Source organism: Erinaceus europaeus, chromosome 6, assembly GCF_950295315.1.
Source record: "Erinaceus europaeus chromosome 6, mEriEur2.1, whole genome shotgun sequence".
In the NCBI taxonomy this organism is placed as follows: Eukaryota; Metazoa; Chordata; class Mammalia; order Eulipotyphla; family Erinaceidae; genus Erinaceus; species Erinaceus europaeus.
The window spans coordinates 9,279,564-9,301,265 of NC_080167.1; the positions used below are offsets into that span (position 1 = coordinate 9,279,564).

At 49.6% G+C, this 21,702-nt stretch overlaps 1 protein-coding gene across 6 annotated transcripts in view; it reads right to left on the bottom strand.

Moving 5' to 3' along the window:
* Window positions 1-21,702, bottom strand: part of RNFT2 (ring finger protein, transmembrane 2) — a 71,401-nt gene that overhangs the window by 12,808 nt on the left and 36,891 nt on the right. For 5 of the 6 annotated variants that reach the window (XM_060193022.1, XM_007528753.3, XM_016190567.2 and 2 more), the window contains one exon: window positions 272-421. The exons of the other annotated variant lie outside the window; for it this stretch is intronic. In XM_060193022.1, coding sequence (XP_060049005.1) covers window positions 272-421 — 150 coding nt within the window. The remainder of the gene's footprint in view (window positions 1-271; window positions 422-21,702) is intronic. 6 annotated transcript variants of the gene reach the window in all.

Below are 21,702 nucleotides of genomic sequence, written 5' to 3' on the forward strand. Positions count from 1 at the left end.
CAGAGACTAGGAGCCAGAACCCAAGTTGCTGGGCACGGTAACATGTGTGTTTTACTGGGTGCACCACCACCCGGCTCCTCGCATTCTCTCATTTTCAACTCCTCGCGCCCATTGGCTTTTGTCTCCTGTTCTCCTTCACTCTTCTTCCCAGCCGCCTGGCCTGGCCCACGGCAGTACATAAATGGCATACCGACTGCCTTTCCACCTCCCCAAGCCAGGACAGGCATGACTAATGGATCCCAGCACTCTTATCCCCAGGCCTCCCCCTCACCTTGCACAGACTGTAGAGAACAATCAGGACACCTCCCAGGAAGTGGCTGTTGGAGGAGTCATCACCCATGATGTATTTATACCACAGCTGGATGGGGACGAGCGATCGGAACAGCTGGCTGAACTCCTCGATGACCAGATAGAACTTTCCCTGCAGCCACAAGGAGAGCATCAGTGATTAGCTGCTACAGAAACCCAAGGGACAGGGTGTGTGTGCCTGTGTGTGACAGCCCAACATAATGACTTGTCAGGTCACAGGCAGGTCATTAATCAGCTCTGGAGAGCACTTAGGACCATGGCTAATGGGCCTGGATTTGGACAGAGATCTGGCCCTGCCCACTGCCCTCTTGCTGCCCAATGCCCAGAGACCAGCACACCCAACATCACGTTTCAGAGGAAGGCAAATGCACGACACCTTTGGTAGAGGACTGGAGGGTTACTCCCTGGTGCCTGCGGTGGCCTTGTGGGCTATAAGCCATAGGTGGGGGCATGGTCCCTGCCCTGTACACTAGTGACCCTCATCTCCTGAGGGTCTGACCCAGGCGACAGTCCTTAGGGGGCAGGGGCAGGACAAATGGAAGATGTGGGGAAAGTCCCCACCTGCAGGAGGAAAGCTTTGCAAGTGGTGAAGCAGTATTGCAGGTGTCTCTCTGTCTCCCTCCCATCTCTACCACCCCCTTCCCTCTCAATTTCTGGCTGTCTCTGTCTAATAAATAAATAAAGATATTTTTAAAAAAAAAAAAAGATGTGGGGAAAGTGAGGCTGTGGAGAGTGTGGGTAACACAATCTTCTTCCAGCTCCGTCATCCTTCCTTCCCAGTTCCATCACCCTTCCCTTCCTCGCTCCATCATTCCTCTTTCCCAGCTCTACCCTCCCTTCCTATCATCTTTTCTTCCCAGCTCTATCCCTCCTTCCTTCCTTCCTGGCTCTATCATCCCTTCCTTCCCAGATCCATAGCCCTCAGTCCCAATCCCCAGTCCCGTCACCGTCACCTCCTCCTCCTTCCCACCTACCTCATCACCCTGCCCCCAGCTCTAGCACCTCCTCCTTCCCAGCCCTGTCACCTCCAGACTCCAAGGAGGCAGGGCCTTATTAGAACGGGAATCCCAGCTCTGCCTCTGCAGGGAGAGCTCTGAGCACAGACTCCAAGCAGTGTTCAGTGGACTTTTCCCCTTCCTCCCTTCCCCCCCTAGTGTCTGTCTCCCGCCGGACTGGGAGGAGTTGACATGCAAAAGGATACTTTGGTTTTTGGTTACATACTTAGCACCTGGCACATAGTAGGTGCTCATCTAATAACAGGGGCCCTCTGGGACCATGGTTCCATCCTCATTATTCACAGTGACTCCCGAGTGTCTGCTGAACGGGAAAGGAGAGTTGGAACATGAAAGCATGGATGCTACAGAGAAGGAACTATGGGGAGGGAGTGCAGGGAGGCACCACACTCAAGGTAGCAATTAGCTGTGCAGGGGGGAGGGGCACTTGGAGAAGGAGCTCAAACCACCAGAGAAAACTGGGCATATCCCAGCGAAACCATTGCTCTCTAATTAAGCCGTTTTATAATTCCAGCTTTCCTAAGCATGTTATTTCTGACGACCACCAAATGGAGCGTGTGGTTTCTCCGGGTGTTAGAGAACAAGGGAAGCATCAGATTCTGAGCCGTCTGGCCTCCCTGCCACCCGGGGGAAGGGTGGGGACGCGGCTGTGGAACAGGGGCACGAGGAATTCAGGCTGGGGGGGGGGGCGGAGGGCGGGTTCTCTTCTGACTTCCTCACTGCCAGGCTGGGGGTGGGACCCTGAGAGAAGCAGGGAAACAAGGAAACAACAGAGGGCAGACTGGGAAAGGGGGTGGGAGCTGCCATACTGGAGAAACAGAAGGAGAGTTTTCTAGAAAAACGCACCTACAGGGAAAAGAGAATGGGAAAAGCATGAGGGTGAGGAGTGGAAGAAAGAGGCCATCGGATCCTGGCTGGCTGTGGAGATGTATCAAGGGCATCAATGGGTACTTAAGCAGCTCCAGCTGTCTCCAAATCTCTTTCATGCACACTTTCTTATGAGAGAGACACTAGATGCTGCTCGGCTCTGGCATATGGTGGTTGAACCGGGACTTGCAGGGTCTCATCACACAGTTTCTTATCCACAGAAGCAGGACAGCACAGTGGTTAAGGGTACGGGATCTGGGCCTCCAAGATCAGGTCTGCTACCTGCTAAATTGTTTCTGGGCAATACTCTAACCTCCCCCTCTAAGCCTCGATTTCCTCATCTGTAAATAGGGTTGATCTACACATATGCTGGCATGTATGCGGTGTGCTGGCAAGCCAAGCTCTCTGGTAAACAACCCCTCAGTCTCACCCCAAAGGTTCTAGTTTGCATGTTTGCCGATTCCAATGGCGTAGATACTCCCACAAGGCCAGTTTCAAAGTACAGTGGGCTTAGCAAGTACATGCGCATCTCCTGAAAATGTCTCCAGCGGTTCTCACAAGTCAGTGCGAGCCCCTGCCCCCCATGCTTGGTTCCAACACAGACGGACTGCCGGGATTCACTGAGCTGATGAACTTAAAACAGGAATGCCTGGGAAGGGCCCAGGGTGTGAGGGGAGCTGGCCAGGCATCTCGAGATAATCCAGGGGGTGTAGGCATCTTGGAAATGAGGAACCTCAGGTTCAAAAGAACTACGGAGAGCTAAGACAGAGCACAGGTGTGACCTGGGCTTTCCCAGCCCCAAGGAGACCTGGCAGCCATTCCTCCTCTGGACACCCCTGAAGAAGAGATGACACAAAGACACCAGGAGCGGGGCCAGGCGGTGGTGCACCTGGTTAAGCGCACACATTACAGTGCACACGCAAGGACACAGGTTCGAGCCCCTGGTCCCCACCTGCAGGGGAAAGCTTCACAAGTGGTGAAGCAGGGCTGCAGGCGTCTCTCTGTCACTTCCCCTTTCTGTCTTCCCCTCCCCTTTCAATTTTTGTCTGTCTCTAGCCAATAATAAAAAAAAAATTAAAAAAAAAAAAAAAAAAAAAGATACCGGGAGTCCGGCGGTAGCACTGCGGTTGTTAAAGCGCAAGGACCGGCATAAGGATCCCGGTTCGAGCCCCTGACTCCCCATCTGCAGGGGAGTCGCTTTACAGGCGTTGAAGCAGGTCTGCAGGTGTCTTTCTCTCCCCCTCGCTTCTCCTCCTCTCTCCATTTCTCTCTGTCCTATCCAACAACAACGACATCAATAATAACTACAACAATAAAACAAGAACAACAGAAAGGGAATAAATAAATAAATAAATATAAAAAATAATATCAGGAAGCGAGAGAGAGAGAGAGAGAGAAGCGGAGACTATGTTCAGAAGAAGGAAGAAACCCAGGCAATGATGAGAACTCAGGGCCTTGATTTAACACTTTGGACAGGCCATTGCAGTCATTTTGATGAGGCATCAGAGCCAGGACCGAGGGAGGAAGCCATCTTGGGTGGTCCAGTTCCAGAAACTGTCACTCAGAAGAGACCAGTCATTCGTAGTGTCCTCCCACAGAACTCTGACCCAGGGGGTTAAGAGACATGATAAGGCAGTTATTGTTTTGAACCAGAGAGAAAGAATTAAGGTGTTAATTCTTTAAGGTATAATTCAGGCATAATTTCTACTTACTCAGTTACTACAATGGATAGAATCGGGGCCCCACAGGACGTGCATGTTGAAGTCCCAGGTCCCAGTGGGATGGTATTGGAGGCGGGGCCTTTGGGAAGGAGTTAGGTTAAGAAGGTGGATTCCTCATGAATGGGATCAGTGTCTTTATAAGAGGCTCTAGGGCCAGAGAGACATCTCCGTGTGTGAGAACACAGGACTGGCATGTCTGAGGGCCCAGGTTCAAATCTCATAGGCTGCAGCTGAGCAGTGTTCTGGTGTTTCTCTCAAAAAAATTTTTAACGTCAGGCAGTGGTACACCTTGTAGAGTGGCCCTGTTGCAATGCACAAGGACCCCAGTTCAAGCCTCTGGTCCCCACCTGTAGGGGGGATACTTCACGAGTGGTGAAGCAGTGCTGCAGGTCTCTCTATGTCTCTTTCCCTCTCTATCTCCCTTTCGCTGTCAATTTCTATCTCAATCCAAAATAAATGAAATAAATCTTTTTAAATGTTTATTTATTTCCTTTTTTATTGCCTTTGTTTTTATTGTTGTTGTAGTTATTATTGTTGTTGTCGTTGTTGGATAGGACAGAGAGAAATGGAGAGAGGAGGGGAAGACAGAGAGGAGGAGAGAAAGACAGACACCTGCAGACCTGCTTCACCGCCTGTGAAGTGACTCCCCTGCAGGTGGGGAGCCGGGGGGCTTGAACCGGGATCCTTATGTCAGTCCTTGCACTTTGCGCCACCTTCGCTTAACCCGCTGCGCTATTGCCTGACTCTGAAATAAATATTTAAAAAAATAGAGGCATGAGAGCATCCTCTCTCTTTCCCTCTTCCCTTCACTCTGCTTCTCTTTCCTCTCCCTCCTTCACTGTCATTCTTTCTTCTCTTTACTACGTAAGAGAGCAAGAAGTCAGCAAGTTACGTAGAGAAGAGCCCATACAGTCGGCGCCTCAGTCTGGAGGTTTCCAGTCTTCATAACCTCAATGGAATAAATGCTGCTGTTTAAGCCACACATTTCAAGGGCCTTTGCCAGGGTGGCATGAGCAGACTGCCAGAGCCAATGAGCAGCTGAGCAGTGACTGCAACACAGACATCACGTCCTTATCTAGTGAGCAGGTGCAAACCCTAACTTTGTCACCTTTAAGCTGTTTTCCAGGAAAGGCGCTCCCTCTCCCTGTGCCTGAACCCCCGCCTCCCATGATCATCCTTGAGACTCCTCCCTCTCTCACTTCCAGCATCCAATTCACCTGCAATTCCTGCTGCAAACCGCTCAGCCTACCCTCTCTGTGTCCCTATGCTTTTTTCCTCACACAAGATCAAAAATGAGCATTCCAGAACCCAAGTCAGGCCTAGCCTCAAGCTTGCCAGTGTCTTCTGTCTGTCGCAGAGTGGCCTCTGAACCCTTGCCATGACCACCACATCCTGTAAGCACTGATTCTTGCCCGTGGGTCTAATGAGATCTGCTTCTCCAAACAAGTCAAACATAGTCCTACCTCAAGGGCTTTGCACTTGCTCTCTCCTCTCCCTGGAACCCCACCCTCCACCCCATACCTGTCAGCTGACTCCTTTATTTTTCTGGGACTTAGCACAAGTGCCATCTTATCAGGAAGGCTCACAGAACAATGCATATAGAGAGGACCTTTCTGTTTATTACCCCCTTCCATTCTGCTGTTTGACACTTGGATGTGGTTGATGGCTGGTGTTCTAGCTGCCATCTTGAACCATGAGGAGTCCCACACCCTAGGATGAGGGAACCAGTGAGCTGGAAGGTGGCATATTACCAGGCTTAAATTTCTTAGCTGTGCACTTAAGGGGGAGAGGGGGACACATCACTTTAGATTATAAGCCACTGACACAATTTTCATTTTTTCTCCATTACCATCTGATTCCAAATCTTGCTACCACAAAAGGTCTGGTACCCAGCAGACAATCATCAAGTGTTTGCTGAATGGATAAAAGAAGGAATAGACAAACTAATTGAATGACCTGTGGTAGAGCTACAGTTCCCAGTGGTATGGCTCTTCCCAGGGAACTCTGATGGGGAAAGGACTGTGTACATGGGTAACGGTTTGCAAAATGACAGGGCTGGGAGAGAGGGAGGGGCTATCCATGAGTGTTACAGCGAGCACGTGTGGGAAAAAACTGTGGTGTGGAGAGAAGGGAGGAAGGGAGGCAGGGAAGAAAGCAATCAAGGAAGGAAGGAAGGAAGGAAGGAAGGAAGGAAGGAACAGACTAACATTCCATGGCATTGGGTGCACGAGTTTCTGCTCTTCTCAGTTGCTGAGGTCCTGGGAGTTCACCTTGTTTTGCACTTGGACTCTTAGCAACCTGGAGTCAGTTCATCCATCCCTCCAAGCCTCCATTTCCCAGTCCCTACACTCCGAGGGGTGCTGGGAGGAGATGAGCTAATGCAGGCAAGCAGGGAGTTCAGTGCTTGCCACATGGTGAGTACTCAGTAAGTGCGAGCAATCTGGCAAGTAGAAAATATCTCTCAGACAAAACGAATTAAGCCTGATTAAACAGGATGGCAGTGACCCAGGAAGGCAGACTGGAGTAGAAGCTGATTTTACATGGAGCTATTTAGAATATGGAACAGCGTGGCAAGTGTGGAGTTTGAAGTCAGATACATACTAGGTATAAATCTTTCCTGGGTGTATGACCTCCTGTGATTCACTCTCCCTCTCTGGATCTCAGCGTCCTGCTCTAGGTGATGGTGTGTGGTGTGTGTGTGTGTGTGTGTGTGTGTGTGTGTGTGTGTGTGTGTGTGCTCACCCAGCTATGACATGCTGAGAACTCTGAGCACTGTCACAGAACTATTGGTTGAAGAGTCTGTATTCTAGCATCTCTTCTGGTTGTTAGTTGCAAAAAGCTGACTTGAAGCAGGTTACACAACGTAAGTTACTGGGTCATAAAACTGGACAGTTTTAGGTACAGCTGGATCCAGGAGCTCAACCAATACAGTCAAAGATCTCTCCCATGACCTGAGAGGTAGTGGAGTACATGAAGTGCTGGCTTTGCAAGCACTGGGCTCCTAGTTGGATCCCTAGCACTGCCTGAGCTTCTCTCTATCTCCCTCCCCTCTCATTGGTGAGTACATACAGCATTTATTTCTTAAGATATCTCCATATTTTCTTCTTTTCTTATTTATCTAATTACCTCCAGTGTTGCTGCTGGGACTTAGTGCTTGCATGATGAAACCCAGTGGCCATTTTTCTCTTCTTCATCCCCCTTTCTTTTATTTGATAAAACAGACGTTGAGAGGTGAGGAGAAGATAGAGAGGGAGAGATAAAGCTAGACAACTGCAGACCTGCTTCACCACTCATGAAGCTTCCTCCCTGCATGTGAGGACTGGGGGCTTGTACCCACCTCCTTGTGCATGGTAATGTGTGTGTTCAACAGGGAATGCAGTTGGATGGCCCTTCCATATTTCTTATAGCTCTGTCTTTCTCTCTCCACTCCTCTTCATGTGCAATGTCATTCTCTTTTTTCATGGCTGTGGTGATGATGATGGTCATGGTGGTGAAGATGAAGATGACTGAGCCCTTACACATGCACCACTCTGTCTATGGTTTGAGGTCAGTGCTACTATCAATACTCTTATTTTACAGGTGGGGAAAGTAAAGCACAAAGAAGCAGGGCTACCTAGCCTTACTGACATGGCTAGAAAGTGTCAGGTCCCTCTATCTTTGGTAGGTGTGCACTGAACCCTTCAAGCCAATACTCCCTCTAGTTGTACTCTAAAATAAAGACCTCGTAAATCCCTGCGCACAGGGGCCAAACAGAAAGGCAAGTTTGGGAGATTTTCACGAATGAAACCAAACTCTGAGGACAATGGCAGTCCCAGGAGTTTTAGAATCAGCTAGGCCTGGTCACATGACTGGAGGGGGTGGGCTCCCCCCTTGACTGACAGCCTCTTTGCAACCACACAGAGAGGAAAAGGAGGTTCCCCTGCAGAAAGGGCTTGCCAGGCAACCAGTGGTTCTCCTGGACTGCCACCAGCAGAGCTCTCCTTTACCTGAGGCTTGGGACTGGGGATGTCTGGGTAGGAACTGCTTCCAGCCTGCTGGACCATTAGAACTGCCAAGGTCCCCCTCAGCCTCCTGAGGAGTCCCTCCTTTCCTTTTCTTCCCCTGGTATTCTCCTGAGCTCCCTAAACCTTCAGGTTAGCCACACTTCCTGGCTGGCCAGGCTTGGGGCTGAAAACAAAGACTTGTTTTCCTGGGCAGAAGTCCTACAAATGTGTTGTGATTCCAGGCTGCAGGGGAATCATGGCTGACAGAGCCCCCTGGAACAAAACTGTCAGGATGCTGACCTCAGAAGTGATGCCATCAGAAGTGATGCCTTATGTTGCCAATGGATGCTAGGGTGCTAATGGATCTTCTCCTGAGAAACAGGGATTAGGTGGGGGAGACTGACCACTGCCTTCAGAACCCTGTGGCCAGGAATGGTGGGAGAAAGAGATACTGGGGACCAGGAACAGAAAGAAGTAATTGGAAAAGGGACTATAAGTAGAAGAGAGAAGTTAACAGAGGCCAGAAGAGAAAGGGCCACCGGAAGTGACAGACTAGGCAGAGAGGGAAGGGAAACTAAGAGAAGGAGAAAGAAAAAAGAACTGTCTCTCAGCTCTGGTTATTGGGGGATACCAGGGGCCAGACCTGGGGCTCAGCTCTGGTAGTGTTAAGGCTCAAACTTGGACCCTCTTGAATGCAAACCCTAGGTGTTACCACTGCACTCTCTGTAATTCTGTGGTTTCTATTACTCAACACTCACCTGTCTCAGAAAGAGAGCATTCAGTGCTCTTTTGCCAGGGTAGTTAGGATCAATTCTCTGATGAGATTGCTCCACAGAGGCATGGCAGGGAGGAATGGAATGAGGGAGACTGGTGAGAAAACCACAAGAGGGAGGACAGGAGAAACTATCAGAAGGAAAGAAGAACTAGGAGAGGATCACACTCTGGGACTAAAAGTTCCTCTGTGGAACATATAACCCCTGCACATTGCTCCAGACCCTGACAACTGTAGGACACTGCTAGGAGGCCCAGCTAACAGATGCGGAAACCAAATCACAAAGAGGAAGCAAGGGAAATCGGGTAGAGTCAGGATTTAAGTACAGTCTGAATTACCACCTCCTATGTTTAGCCATAATAAGGAGAGAAAGGAGACATCAGGACTTGAAGGGAGAATTTGGGAAGAGAGAAAAACTATAAGGTGTGTGTGTGTGTGTGTGTGTGTGTGTGTGTGTATTGCCGGGACTAGAGAGTGGAAAGGCCTGATAAAATTCAGAGTAATAGGCATCCTTATCAATGGCACTAATAAGAATCAAGGAGCCCCGAGGACGGACTATGTGATCCCCCAGACAATAGCCACTTGTCACATGTGGCTCTCCAGCACTTGGAATGATGCAGAAACGGAGATGTACCACAAGCACAAGACACACAGGGGGTTTCAAAGCGATACCAGCCAGGTAAAAACAGCTCGTGAAAACTGTTTCACCTGATGACCTGTTGAAATGATACTACTTTGGACACCCTGGGGTGGATAACCTATATTATCAGAATGAATGTCACCTGTTCCCTTTTACTTCTTTTAACATCGTTTCTGAAATATTTAAATGTCCCCTGTGGCTGGCATTCTCTGTTTGTTGAAGAGAGGTGCCAACACCTGGAGACATCTGGACAGATATAGACATGCTCCATACAGACATAGCCACAGCCATGTGTCCACATTCATCCAGCTTGCTCCGTTATAATTAAGGGGTTTTATAGTGTTTTGTTAAACGTCTCTGTTTCTGTCTTTCTCTGTCTCTATGCTCTGAGAAGTGCAGGCAGGACGATGGATGTTGACATCCGGCAGGTGGGAGGCGGGGCCAGAAGGGCGGGGCCCGCGCTCCTGCGTTGCCCGGCAACGGGCGCTGCCGATGACGTCACCGACGGCCTGTGGGCATGTTCCCCCTCCCCCTCCACCCCCTCCCTCCCGGGCCGAGGATGAGATCACCCGGGCGAGCGGGCGGCCGGCTGTCCCCGCGCTCTAGGCAAATCGACTCCACGGCGAGTGCCGGCATCTCATGATCTCATGGCCCCGCGGGACGGCGCCGGCCGATGAGGTCACAGTCCCGCGCCCGGGCCGCCCGGGTCTGCGCGCCACGGGGTCTCCCACTTGAGCCCCCCACCCCCATGCCACGCGGAGCCCCAGGGTCCAGCCCTCCCCGCGTCGCACTCGGCAGACCCTGGAGGTCGCCGTGGACGAGGAGCAGAGCGGCCGTGTCTTTTCCTGGGCCCATCGTCAGAGCCTGACACTTCGCCCCTAAGGCCGCGTGTCCAGCAGCGAGTGAGCGCGCTGGGTCCCACTCCGAGCTGCGATGTCACCGCCGGCTGGGCGGAGGAGCTGCTCTTACAGGCCGGGCAGCTGAGGCTCAGAGGGCCCTGCTACCTTGAAGCAAGCAAGGGTTAACTTTTAGGACAGCAACAACAAAAGCCAGAGAGATTGTGGGGACAAAGGAACCCTCCTGCACTGCTGGTGGGAATGGAAATTGGTCCAGCCTCTGTGGAGAGCAGCCTGGAGAACTCTCAGAAGGCTAGAAATGGACCTACCCTATGATCCTGCAATTCCTCTCCTGGGGATATAACCTGAGGAACCCAATACACCCATCCAAAAAGATCTGTGTACACATATGTTCTTAGCAGCACAATTTGTAATAGCCAAAACCTGGAAGCAACCTAGTTGTTCAACAACAGATGAGTGGCTGAGCAAGTTGTGGTCTATAAACATAATGGAATACTACTCAGCTATTAAGAATGATGAATTCACCTTCTTCACCTCTTGGATGGAATCATGTGATGTGAGATAAGCCAGAAAGAGAAGGATGAATTTGGGATGATCTCACTCATAAGTTGAGAAATAAGAACAGAAGGGAAAACACAAAGCAGAACTTGGATTAAGTTTGATATATTGCACCAAAGGATTCTGCAGAGGTGGGGGGGGGGTAGGTCAGGTCCTGGAGCATGATGATGGAAGACCTTGGGGGGGGGGGTAGAGTGTTATACAGAAAACTGAGAAGAGGGAGAGGGAAGAGCAAGGGTTAACTTCTTAAAGAAAAATGCCTGTTAGTGGCATTATTCCCCCTCCTGCCAGCATAAGCAGGGTTTTCTCTTGCTGTCATCAAAGTGGCCTTGGAATCTGCTCATTCTGCTCAAAGGTCTCCTGATATCCCGAACAAGTTATACTCTCTGTATACACAAAAGCAAAAGTAACCTGTTAAGCTTGTTGCCATGAGTTCCTATGGGAAAATTGATAACTGTGTAAAAGGGCCAGCCCCCCGCTGTGTTCAGGTTCCAGTCTTTTGCAGACTTGAGTCTGGCTGGGTCTGCTGCCATAATAAACACTGCTTCCTGCATTGAAGTCTTGACTGTCTTGTCTCTCTACCTGAGACTCCCATAACAACCTGTCACCCAGCAAGAAAAGGATGAAGCAGGGCTTAAAGCCACTGAGTAAGTGGGTGTGGGCCCTGTGACTCTCTCCCTTACCTCTCCTCACTGTATCCCAAACCTCCTCTGTCCTGGCTCCTCCCCTGCTCTGATGGCGACTGTAATACCCGGCCAGGCTAGCTAGGTATCCAGGATATGCCATACACTATGTTCAAGTCATGGTGATTGTACATGACACCCCTACTAGAGATGCATTATGTGGACCAGTTTGTAGAGAGAACAGGAGACTCAGAGAAGTGAGACAATTGCTGCAAAGCCAGGATCTGACTCAGTTACTCCACATCACCTCAGAGGGAAAAAAAAAAAAAGGTGACACCTCCTTCCTGGTGACAGTGGACAATATAGTCTTTCTCCACAACGGTCAGCTGAAGAGGGGCCCAAGAGATCCTCCCAGAGGGGCTTCCCAAGTCCAGTGCCAACAGCAAGTTTACCATCATTTAACTGCTCACCAGTACAGCTCTCAGCAGAGCTCCAGCAAGGCGGCACCAGGGCTGACAGGAGGAGGGGAGATGACATTTACCGAGGCTGTGTGGAGCCAGACACTGAGTCAGAGCCCATCACGAAGGGCAATGAGGGGGTGGGTGGCATTTCTGGTGCCACTGCAGATGATAGCACAGTGTGTATTTTAACTAACATCAGATGGCGAGGAAGTACAACTTTTAGCTCAAATATCCCTTCCACTGAGAAAAGCCCTTCCCTTTTCCCTGAGTGAGGCATGATGAATTATTTTCTCCCTTGTGCTTATTAGCACGATTTGAAGTCTTATGTTTGTATGTCTGTTTATTGGTGATTCCCTCAATTAAATGTCTGTTCCATTTCACTTCTGCACCCCACATTGATGCAGTACCCACTATGCAGCAGACACTCAGGAAGTCTGGAGTGAACGCAAAGAACTGGAGGCTTTGGCTGGTGGGTGGTGATGATATTCAAACCCAGATTTGTTTGGGTGTAAAGTTGGGGCTTACTGCACATTTTCCAGGAAGCTCGAGCCCCATCATCCACGTACTTTGCTCACCATCAAGTCCCTCTGCTGCTCACTAAGAACCTTCCAATTCTAAGCTTGCTAACAAACTGACAGACTTGATGTTCTGAGTCCCAAACAGTAGTGCCCATTGCCTGGCAAGAGAAGAGAGGGCAGTAGAGAACCCAGCAAGAAGGCATGTATGGAAGGGCATCTATACAAACTTATGTTGTGTGTACACACTACTTGTGCTTGCCTTTAATGGCATCCAGGAAGAAGACACAAAACTACAAGTCCACCACAAGGAAAACAAAGAAAAGGTCATGACAAAACTATGGTTACTTATGGGCAGAAGGAGGAAGGGGCTGGGTGGAGTCCAGGAGGCTGGCAGGGGAGTTTCTCCTGCACGATTCACACCTATGGGTTTGGGTTTTTTTTTTTGTTGTTTGTTTGTTTGTTTTTGTTTTTTTCCTTTTGCTTGATAGGACAGAGGAATTGAGAAGGCAGGAGGGGACAGAAAGGGAGACAGACACCTGCAGACCTGCTTCACTGCTTGTAAAGTTTCCTTCTTGCAGGTGGGGAGGGCTGGAACCTGGGTCCTTGTGTGTGGTAATGTGTGTGCTACCACCGGCCCCCTCATTCCTGCTTTTTCAGTTGGGTACATGAGTGTCTGCTCTTGTTTTATACTTGGCCTGTGCTATCAAAAAGCCACAAGCAGAATACTGGCTTGTCTGCTTTGTTTCTGTGACACTGGGGAGTTAACCAAGGGTCTGGTGCATACACGATACTGCTGAGTGGCTTCCAGGTCCAAGTTTTAGAAATTCTAAATACTTGGGGTTGGAGGAGAGGAGGGAGGACAGGACACACACAGTACCACTCACTCCATCCTGGGATACTCCCCCTGGTGCTCGAATGTGGTGCTGGGGATCAAACTAGGCCCTTAAGGGCACATAGCAAGGTGTAGGCTTTGTCTGCTGAACTGTCTGCTGAGCCCTTCTTGCCCACTGTTAAAACCGACTGGAACAACCCCATGAGGCCTTTGAGGGAAACCATTTCCCCCAGTTAAAACTGAGGTTCGGCTCCATAAAGGGTCATCATTTTGCCTGAGAGTGCCGAGACGCCTAATCAATAAAGGACTGAGGTAGGGTCTGAATTCTGGTATGTCATCTGTCAGCACCAATGCCCTCCCCACCCCCATCCCCCGCCTCCTGATAGCTGGTAGCTTGTTATTTAAGGCCAGAGCTGGTCTGCTCCCTGCCATTGCAGCTGTCTCCGACTGGCCACTCTCTTTCTTTGACTACCTATGATAAGCAGGAGACTGGGAAGCGTATCTCAGGCTGGGATCCGTCCCCTAGGCAGAGGCCTCAGGGGCCAGCTGGCAGGGAGAGCTGGACCAGGGCCCCACAGGAGTTGTAAGGCTGCCTAGAGAAATCTGCCCCCCAACACCAGAGCTGGGTGCCCCATCTCATTGGCTGCGGTGCCCGTGATTCCAGAGCCTCGCCCTGTGAACAGGAAGGGCCCAGCTCACGTGTCCCAGCAACATGTACATCAAGAGCTTCCTTATAAACAGAGCCCTGCTCCCCGGACTCAGGAGAGGCCTAATTATATAGTGTTGATGACTCAGCCTGAGGTGGCCTGGGACTGTGTTCGCTGCGGCATGGTGGCCTCTGCCCTCCGTACCAGTCCCAGGTGGATGGATGTGCTTCTCTGTCCTCATGCCAGCTACACTCTCAGCCTGCTTGGCCTGCCTGCTTCTGCAGCACTGGGATTGGGCACAAGGAGAGAAAGACTGAAGGTGGGCGGAAGCCAACTGCTTTTCTGGTGGTCTAGAGCCTGTGTCTTGAGACTATTCAGAAAAGGACAACCAGGGAGTCTCTTGTTGAAAACTTAGAGTTTCAAGATGGCAGGAGCAGAGTGTTAGTGTGGGGTCTTTCTGTCAAGGTTGAATGCCCAGAAATCTGGCCATATGCCATCCCTCCTCCCAACCCCCTGCCCCACTCTGTTCTAACCACACTGTCTTGCTACTCCTTGAACCTCCCAAGTGTGATCCCATCTCAGGACAGTGGCATATGCTATTTCTCTTGTCCAGAACACTCTGCACACCACACTCCCTTCCTCTTGAAGCTTCTGCAGTGGGGGCCAGGCCAGAATCTGGCCTGTGCACACGGCAAAGCAGAAGATTATCCAAGTGAGATATTTCACCAGCCCTTCCCTGTTTCTTGAAAGAAGGCTATCTTGCCTGGTGTATGGATCCACTGGCCAACATTCATGTCTAGAGGAGAAGCAACTATAGAAGCTAGAACTCCTTTCTTCTGCACCTCCCAAAATATTTGGTTCATACTCCCAGAGGGGAAAGTGCTAGGGGAAGATGACCAGATGACTCAGAATCCCAGTTCAACTGGGACCTGTAACTTTTGTGACAAGGAACCTCTGTTTTTGCCCCATCAATGAGAGGGAGGAGAATCTGGAGAACACCTAAGGAAGTCAGGTGCTATTTAGCTCATCTGAGAAGGAACAAGAACAGGAAGGACACACTGAAGGTGTATTAGGTGTGGATGTGCCTTAGAAAGGAAGTTAAAGGGAGTTAGGTGTTAGCACAGCAGGTTAAGTGCACATGGTGCAAAGTGCAAGGACCGGCATAAGGATCCCAGTTCGAGCCCCCAGCTCCCCACCTGCAGTAGAGTTGCTTCACAGGTGGTGAAGCAGGTCTGCAGGTGTCTATCTTTCTCTCCCCCTCTGTCTTCCCCACCTCTCTCCATTTCTCTCTGTCCTATCCAACAACAATGATAACAACAACAACAATAATAACTACAACAATAAAACAACAAGGGTAACAAATGGGAATAAATAAATATTTTTTTAAAGAAAAGGAAGTTAAGGCAGGTCCTTGGCAGCGAATAAAAATGGGCATCAACTTGCACATGGGGTCAGTACTCTTTTCCCAAATGGCCCATATGCCTGCCTGTCCTGTGCCTTTTCATTTTCCTGATAACAAAAAAGTAAATATCTGGGAAAACAAAAACTATGAGGTGTGAGGGGTGAAGAGCACAAATAGGATCCCAGCAGGGACCAAGTTTCTGTGTCCCAGGGGCCCTGTGCCTCTGTCTTTGTCATTTTGTGTCATCCTCTGCCAGATCCTGAAGGCAGGAAAGGCCTGACCCCAACAGCAAAGGTTCAGCAGGCATGGAAATCACCTCCACCTGTGCTGTCTCAATTTTATTATTATCGTTGTTATTTTCAATATCCATTTACTTCATGAGATGTATGTATGTATGTATATATGCATGTATGTATGTATGCATGTTGGTCTGCTTCTAAATTCTGCTTCTAAGACCCCTTCTGTTTCATTGGTTTAATTCCCCCTGCTTAACACTGTATTCTATTTACATAACCACTGTTAACTAAGCACCGCCCTGCCTCCAGGGCATTGGTTTAATCCTCACTGTTTTGCAGGCTTTTTCCTTCTCCCCACCCCCATCCTACGTACATCCTCTTTGGACCTGACTCTTCCGCCTCAGGATATATAAGGACAGGACTGTGATTAGAGATAGCTTAGATTGCGCTGTGTTCCACATGAATAAAGACTGAACTGTGTACCACTCAGCCATGAGTCCCTGGTCGTCTCTCTCTCCTGCCCACAAAGCTAGCCCGACATATGTATGCATGTATGTATGCATGTATGCATGTATTCATGTATGTATAGGAGGGTTGATGGATACAGAGAGACAGCAGAGCATCACTCTGGCACATGCAATGCCAGGGCTGGATTTAGTATCTTCTGTTTGCAAGTCCAGCAGTCTAGCTGCTGAATATCTCCCAGGCTGCTCCCATTGTATTTTCAGCTCACCTACATCTACCTTAGAACTCTGAGAAGTAGTAGTGAGGGAGGTGCTCAGAGGGTAGAGAGCAGTCCTTGCAAGTGTGAGGCCCTGGGTTTGATCCCTGGTACTGTATAAAGTGTTTTGATGTCTCTCTCTCTCTCTCCCTCCCATCCTATCTCTCATTAGATAAGCAAACAAATCCTTAAGGACAGCCCTGGGGCTGGGAGATGGCTCACCTGGCAGAGTGCACACCTTGCCAAGCAAGAAGCCCTGCGGTTGAACCTGGACACCACATGGGAGCATCACGATGGGGGGTGTGCTGGTGTGGACTTGTACTCTGTGGACAGTGAGGCGATGCTGAGATGTCTCTCCTCTTCTAAGCACTGGGGAGGTAGTGCCATTGGTACTGCAACAGACTTCCGTGGTGGAACTTTAGTCCCCAGTATCCCAGTAGCCAGAGGTGAGAGGTGCTCTGGTTAAATGAAGTAATTAACTCAGCTTCTAAGAATGAGGAATTCGCCTCCTTTGCCTCATCTCGAATGGAGCTTGAAGGAATCATGTGAAGAAACATAAGCCAGAGAGAGAAGGCTGAATATGGGATGATCTCACTCATGGACAGAAGGTGAGAAATAAGAACAGACAAAAAGGAAACACAACGCAAAACTTGAACTGGGTTTGGTGTATTGCACCAAAGTAAAGGACTCTGGGGAATGTAGGGGGCTTTCAGGTCCTGGTGCCTGATGGTGGAGGAGGACCTAGGCTGGGGGTTAAGAGTGTTTTGCAGAAAACGGAGAAATTTTACCCATATACCAACAACTGTATTTACTATAAACCATTAATCCCCCCAATAAAAAAATCTTAAAAAAATAATCAGTTAAATTAATTGATAAAATAAAAATTGGGCCCTGGAGGCTAATCAGTGGTCGCATGCACTCGAATTCCTTCCCTGGCCATGTACTGAAAGTGAGAAAAACCTTCGGTGGTAAACAGTGCTCTCTCATTATCTCCTTTCCTACTGCTGAGCAAATAGGCTGGGGTGGGGGGAGAGGGGGCTTATGACCAGGGGTGACACTGATGGAAATGGAAGAATCTGACACCCCCTCTTTACCTCCAGAGCACAAGCTCTTTCAGATCTGAAACTTTCTGGGGCAAGCTGGGAGTGGAGAAATGGAATTGGTGGGCTCCCTGGGGCCACCCCTCACTACTACTACTACTACTACTACTACTACTACTACTACTACTACTTCTTCTTCTTCTTCTCCTCCTCCTCCTTCTTCTCCTTCTTCTTCTTCTTTGTTTTTAAATAAATAAATAAATTTATTTATTTATTTATTCCCTTTTGTTGCCCCTGTTGTTTTATTGTTATTGTGGTTATTATTGTTGTTGTTATTGATGTCATTGTTGTTGGATAAGACAGAGAGAAATGGAGAGAGGAGGAGAAGACAGAGAGGGGGAGAGAAAGACAGACACCTGCAGACCTGCTTCACCGCCTGTCAAGCGACTCCCCTGCAGGTGGGGAGCCGGGGGCTCGAACCGGGATCCTTATGCCAGTCCTTGTGCTTTGTACCGCCTGTGCTCAACCCATTGTGCTACCACTTGACTCCCCATAGCTCACTTTTAAGCCCTTCCCTGGCCCCTGGGAAGAAGGCACCTCTGGGGGTGACCCAGAGCACCCCCCAGAGGTGGAAATAAACAACAGGACACCCGCAGAGCAGTAGCCTCTGCCCTCACTGGCCAGGAGGGGTACGCAGCTGCCCCCAGGTCCACCTTGGGGAGCCTGGCTGCCTCCCTAACCATTTAGCTTAAGAAGAACAAACTAATAACCACTTAGCCGGCTAATTAGTCCCTGCACAGCCTGGGGAAAGGCTGCCCTTACACACCAGACACGACTTTGGAGATGTGGGCCAGGGTGGGCCTCAGAGGCAGGGGCTCAGGACTGCAAATCCACGCCACTGTCTGTTCGTCTGTGTCACAGGGCTCTATGATTGAGGCCCTGTGCCTGAACGCGAGCATGGTAGATGGCAGATGTCACCAGGCCCAGGTGGAGTTTAGAGTCTGGTGGGCAGAGGACGCTCTATAGCTTGCTGGGAAAAGCACGTGCCAGGCTTATGGTGGCTTTGCACCTGCAACCTGCTGGACTCTTTTCACTTCTGTTCAGGCAGAAAGTGAAATGTAGAAAAGGAGCAAGAGTGAGAGAGAGAGGAGAGAGAGAGAGAGGGAAAAAAAGGAGAAACACCACAGCACCCCATTGTGCTCCCATGTGGTGGCTGGGCTCAAACCCAGGTCTTGGAACATGGCCAAATATGTGCTCTACAAGGTGAGCTGTCTCTGGCCCCTGTGTTCCGCAAGTCTGTGTGGGCACTTTTCTCCCTGGCTGAGCTTTGCCTGGCAAACTCCCACACATCCAGGATCACTTTTTGGGGGGAAGGCTTTGCGAGAGGGGACTGTGTTAATTGCCTTTCTACATGTTCCAAGAGTGTTTGGAGTTCTCATATATCTGCTTGCTGCTCTGTTGGATGGTAAACTTTGAACATGAAAGTTCTGAGCCCTGGGGTGGGCGGTGACACATCTGATTGAGCACACATGTTATAATACTCAAGGATCTGGGTTCAAGTCCCCAGTTCCTACCTGCAAGGGAAAAGCTTCACAAGTGGTGAAGCAGTGCTGCAGGTCTCTTTCTCTCTTTCGCTCTCTCTCCCCCTTCTTTCAATTTCTCTCTGTCTCTATCCAATAAATAAATTAAGGAAATATTAAAAATTAAAAAAAGAAAGCTCTGAGTCTAGGACAAGATCAGGGAGGTAGCTCAGCAGGTAGAGCGCAGGACTTGCAAGCCTGAGGCCCCAGGTTCAATCCCTGGCACTACGCCTGCCAGTGTGCTCTAGATGCATGCACATACTCTCCCCCTTCCCTCAATAAAATCTTTTTTAAAATAGTCCTGGATAGGGAGTCGGGCGGTAGCACAGTGGGTTAAGTGCACATGGTGTGAAGTGCAAGGACAGGCAGAAGAATCCCAGTTCGAGCCCCCGGCTCCCCACCTGCAGGGGAGTCGCTTCACAGGCAGTTAAGCAGGTCTGCAGGTGTCTATCTTTCTCTTCCCCATCTTTGTCTTCCCCTCCTCTCTCCACTTCTCTCTGTCCTATCCAACAACAACATCAATAACAACAATAATAACTACAGCAACAATAAAAAACAAGGGCAACAAAAGGGAATAAATAAATAAATTAAATAAATAAAATAGTCCTGGATCTAGGTATCCTTGTGCCTAGTGGGGAGCCCAGCTCTCTGGTGATGCCCAATAACTATTTCTGGAATGAACAGCCGGGGGATAAGTCACATGCCCTGGAACCTGTAACTACAAGACCTTGGTTTACTCATCTGTGAACTCAGGGCTTTCTGGATCTAACAGACTACGAGCGAGAAGGCAGGCAGGGCTGGGAGGTGGCAGAACATGTTAGCATGTGCAAGGACCCAGGTTCAAAACCTGGGCCCCACCTTGGGGTGGTGGTGGGGGGACTTCATGACTGATAGAGCAATGCTACAAGTGTTGCTCTCTCCCTATGTAGTTTCTCCCTCTCTTCCTATAAAGAAAGATAGAAAAAAAAAAAGAGGGTTGGGGACAGTGCAGACTCTGAGGGCCTGGAGGAGCCTGTTGGATGGCCAGTGAGTATCAGCCATCTTGAGTCAATGCTGCTAAAGCCATAGGCAGGTCAATGCCATGGGGACTGCGGTTGGAAACTCTTTACCTGAAAGTGGGCCCACTTGAGCCAGCAGGGATGCTGGGAATATTCTGGGTTATCTGGGACTTCTGGGAAGATGAGGACTCCAGGCCACCTCCCAGCCACATCCAAGGCAAGGGTGTCTGGCATGGTCTGCTGTTTCCCTGTGCCTTTCACAGAAACAGGAGTCCCAGGAAGACATGATCAAAGTGCAGGCTGACGGGGTGTTGGATGCATGAACACTGGGAGCCTGTCCTGCTAGCTTGGGTCTGGTCAGCCACAAGCAGGGAGTCAGGGTACCAAGAACAGCCTCTCCCACCCCCCCTTGCTGTGTATCCCTTGGGGAAGCCACCCCAAGAGGGCTGGGAGTGTCAGGGCCTGGCCGCACAGTGACCATCTGAGAGGGTGGGAAGGTTCATCTTTCAACCTGGAAAGTGATTTCCAAAGGCCCAGTGTAGAGGGGCGGGGAGGGGGGTGGGGAGCTGAAACAGCAGCTGTGTTCCTAATTTCCTCAGGAGGAGGCCTGGCCGCCCCTCCTCCACGCTGAGTGTTCGCCATTAAAAACAGACAGTATCATTTGGTTCAATATAAAATGAATTAAAGGAAATTAAACTGTGGGGGCCATGTGGCAGGCCTTGTCCTCCATTGTCTGAGGCCATTTTTCATCTCCCCCCTTACCCCTCCCCAATGAGGGACAACAGCTGGGGGGGTGGGGAGCGGGACAGGGGCGAGGGAAAAATAAATAAATATGCCACAAGTCTCCCCCGGTCTGGGCGAGGGAAAAATAAATAAATATGCCACAAGTCTCCCCCGGTCTGGGGATAGAAATCCCAGGTGTTTTAAAAAAAATACTTAGGGGCCAGGTGATGGCATACCAGGTAAAGTGCTCACATTACAGTGATCAAAGACCCAGGTTCAAGCCCCTGGTCCCCACCTACAGGAGGAAAGCTTCCCAAGTGGTGAAGCAGGTCTGCAGGTGTCTCTCTGTCTCTCTATTTCCACCTATCCTCTCAATTTCTTTCTGTCTCTACCCAATAGTCAATAAGTAAATAAATAAATAAATAAATAAATAAGAAATAAAGGATGGAAAAAATGGACTAGGGAGGTCATTCAAGGCTGGTATTGAGGTCAGGGGTTCATTCCCTGGCACCACATAAAAAGAAAACAAGTAAGTAGCATTGGGATTGTGTGAAGATGAAATTAGCGCCTATCTCTGAAGTACTCACATCAGCATTAGGCACACTTGGCATTGGGCATGACTATAGTCTCCTACCTGTATTATATATTGACTGTTTGTCTAGGTCTAGGTTATCATCTATATGCATTAGCCAAGGATCAAACTCAGGAACTATGCTTGAGAGTCTAACACCTTATCCATTATGCCACCTCCTGGGCCCCCATTATAGTATATTATTGTAGAATTTGTTGTTATTGTTATTGATACTTGACAAAGAGCATCCACATATAGATAACCTAGCCCTGGAAGCCAGGTGGTGGCACAGCAGGTTAAGCACACATGGCGTGAAGCCCAAGGACTGGCGTAAGGATCCTGGGTCCAGCCTCTGGCTCCCCACCTGCAGGGGGTTCGTTTCACATACACACACACCCTCAGGAGAAAAAGAAAAAAAATCAAATGATTATTTTGGTCAATATTCAACAACTATTTTGTACCTTTATTAAAAATTATTTACTTATTTATGAGACAGGGGAAGGGAAGGACAGACAACTAAAGCGTCACTTTGGTGCATGTGATGCTGGGGACCAAGAACTTCATTTACTGTGCCACCTCCTGGGCCACCAACTTTTTTTTTTTTTAATTGCCACCAGGGTTACCGAGGGG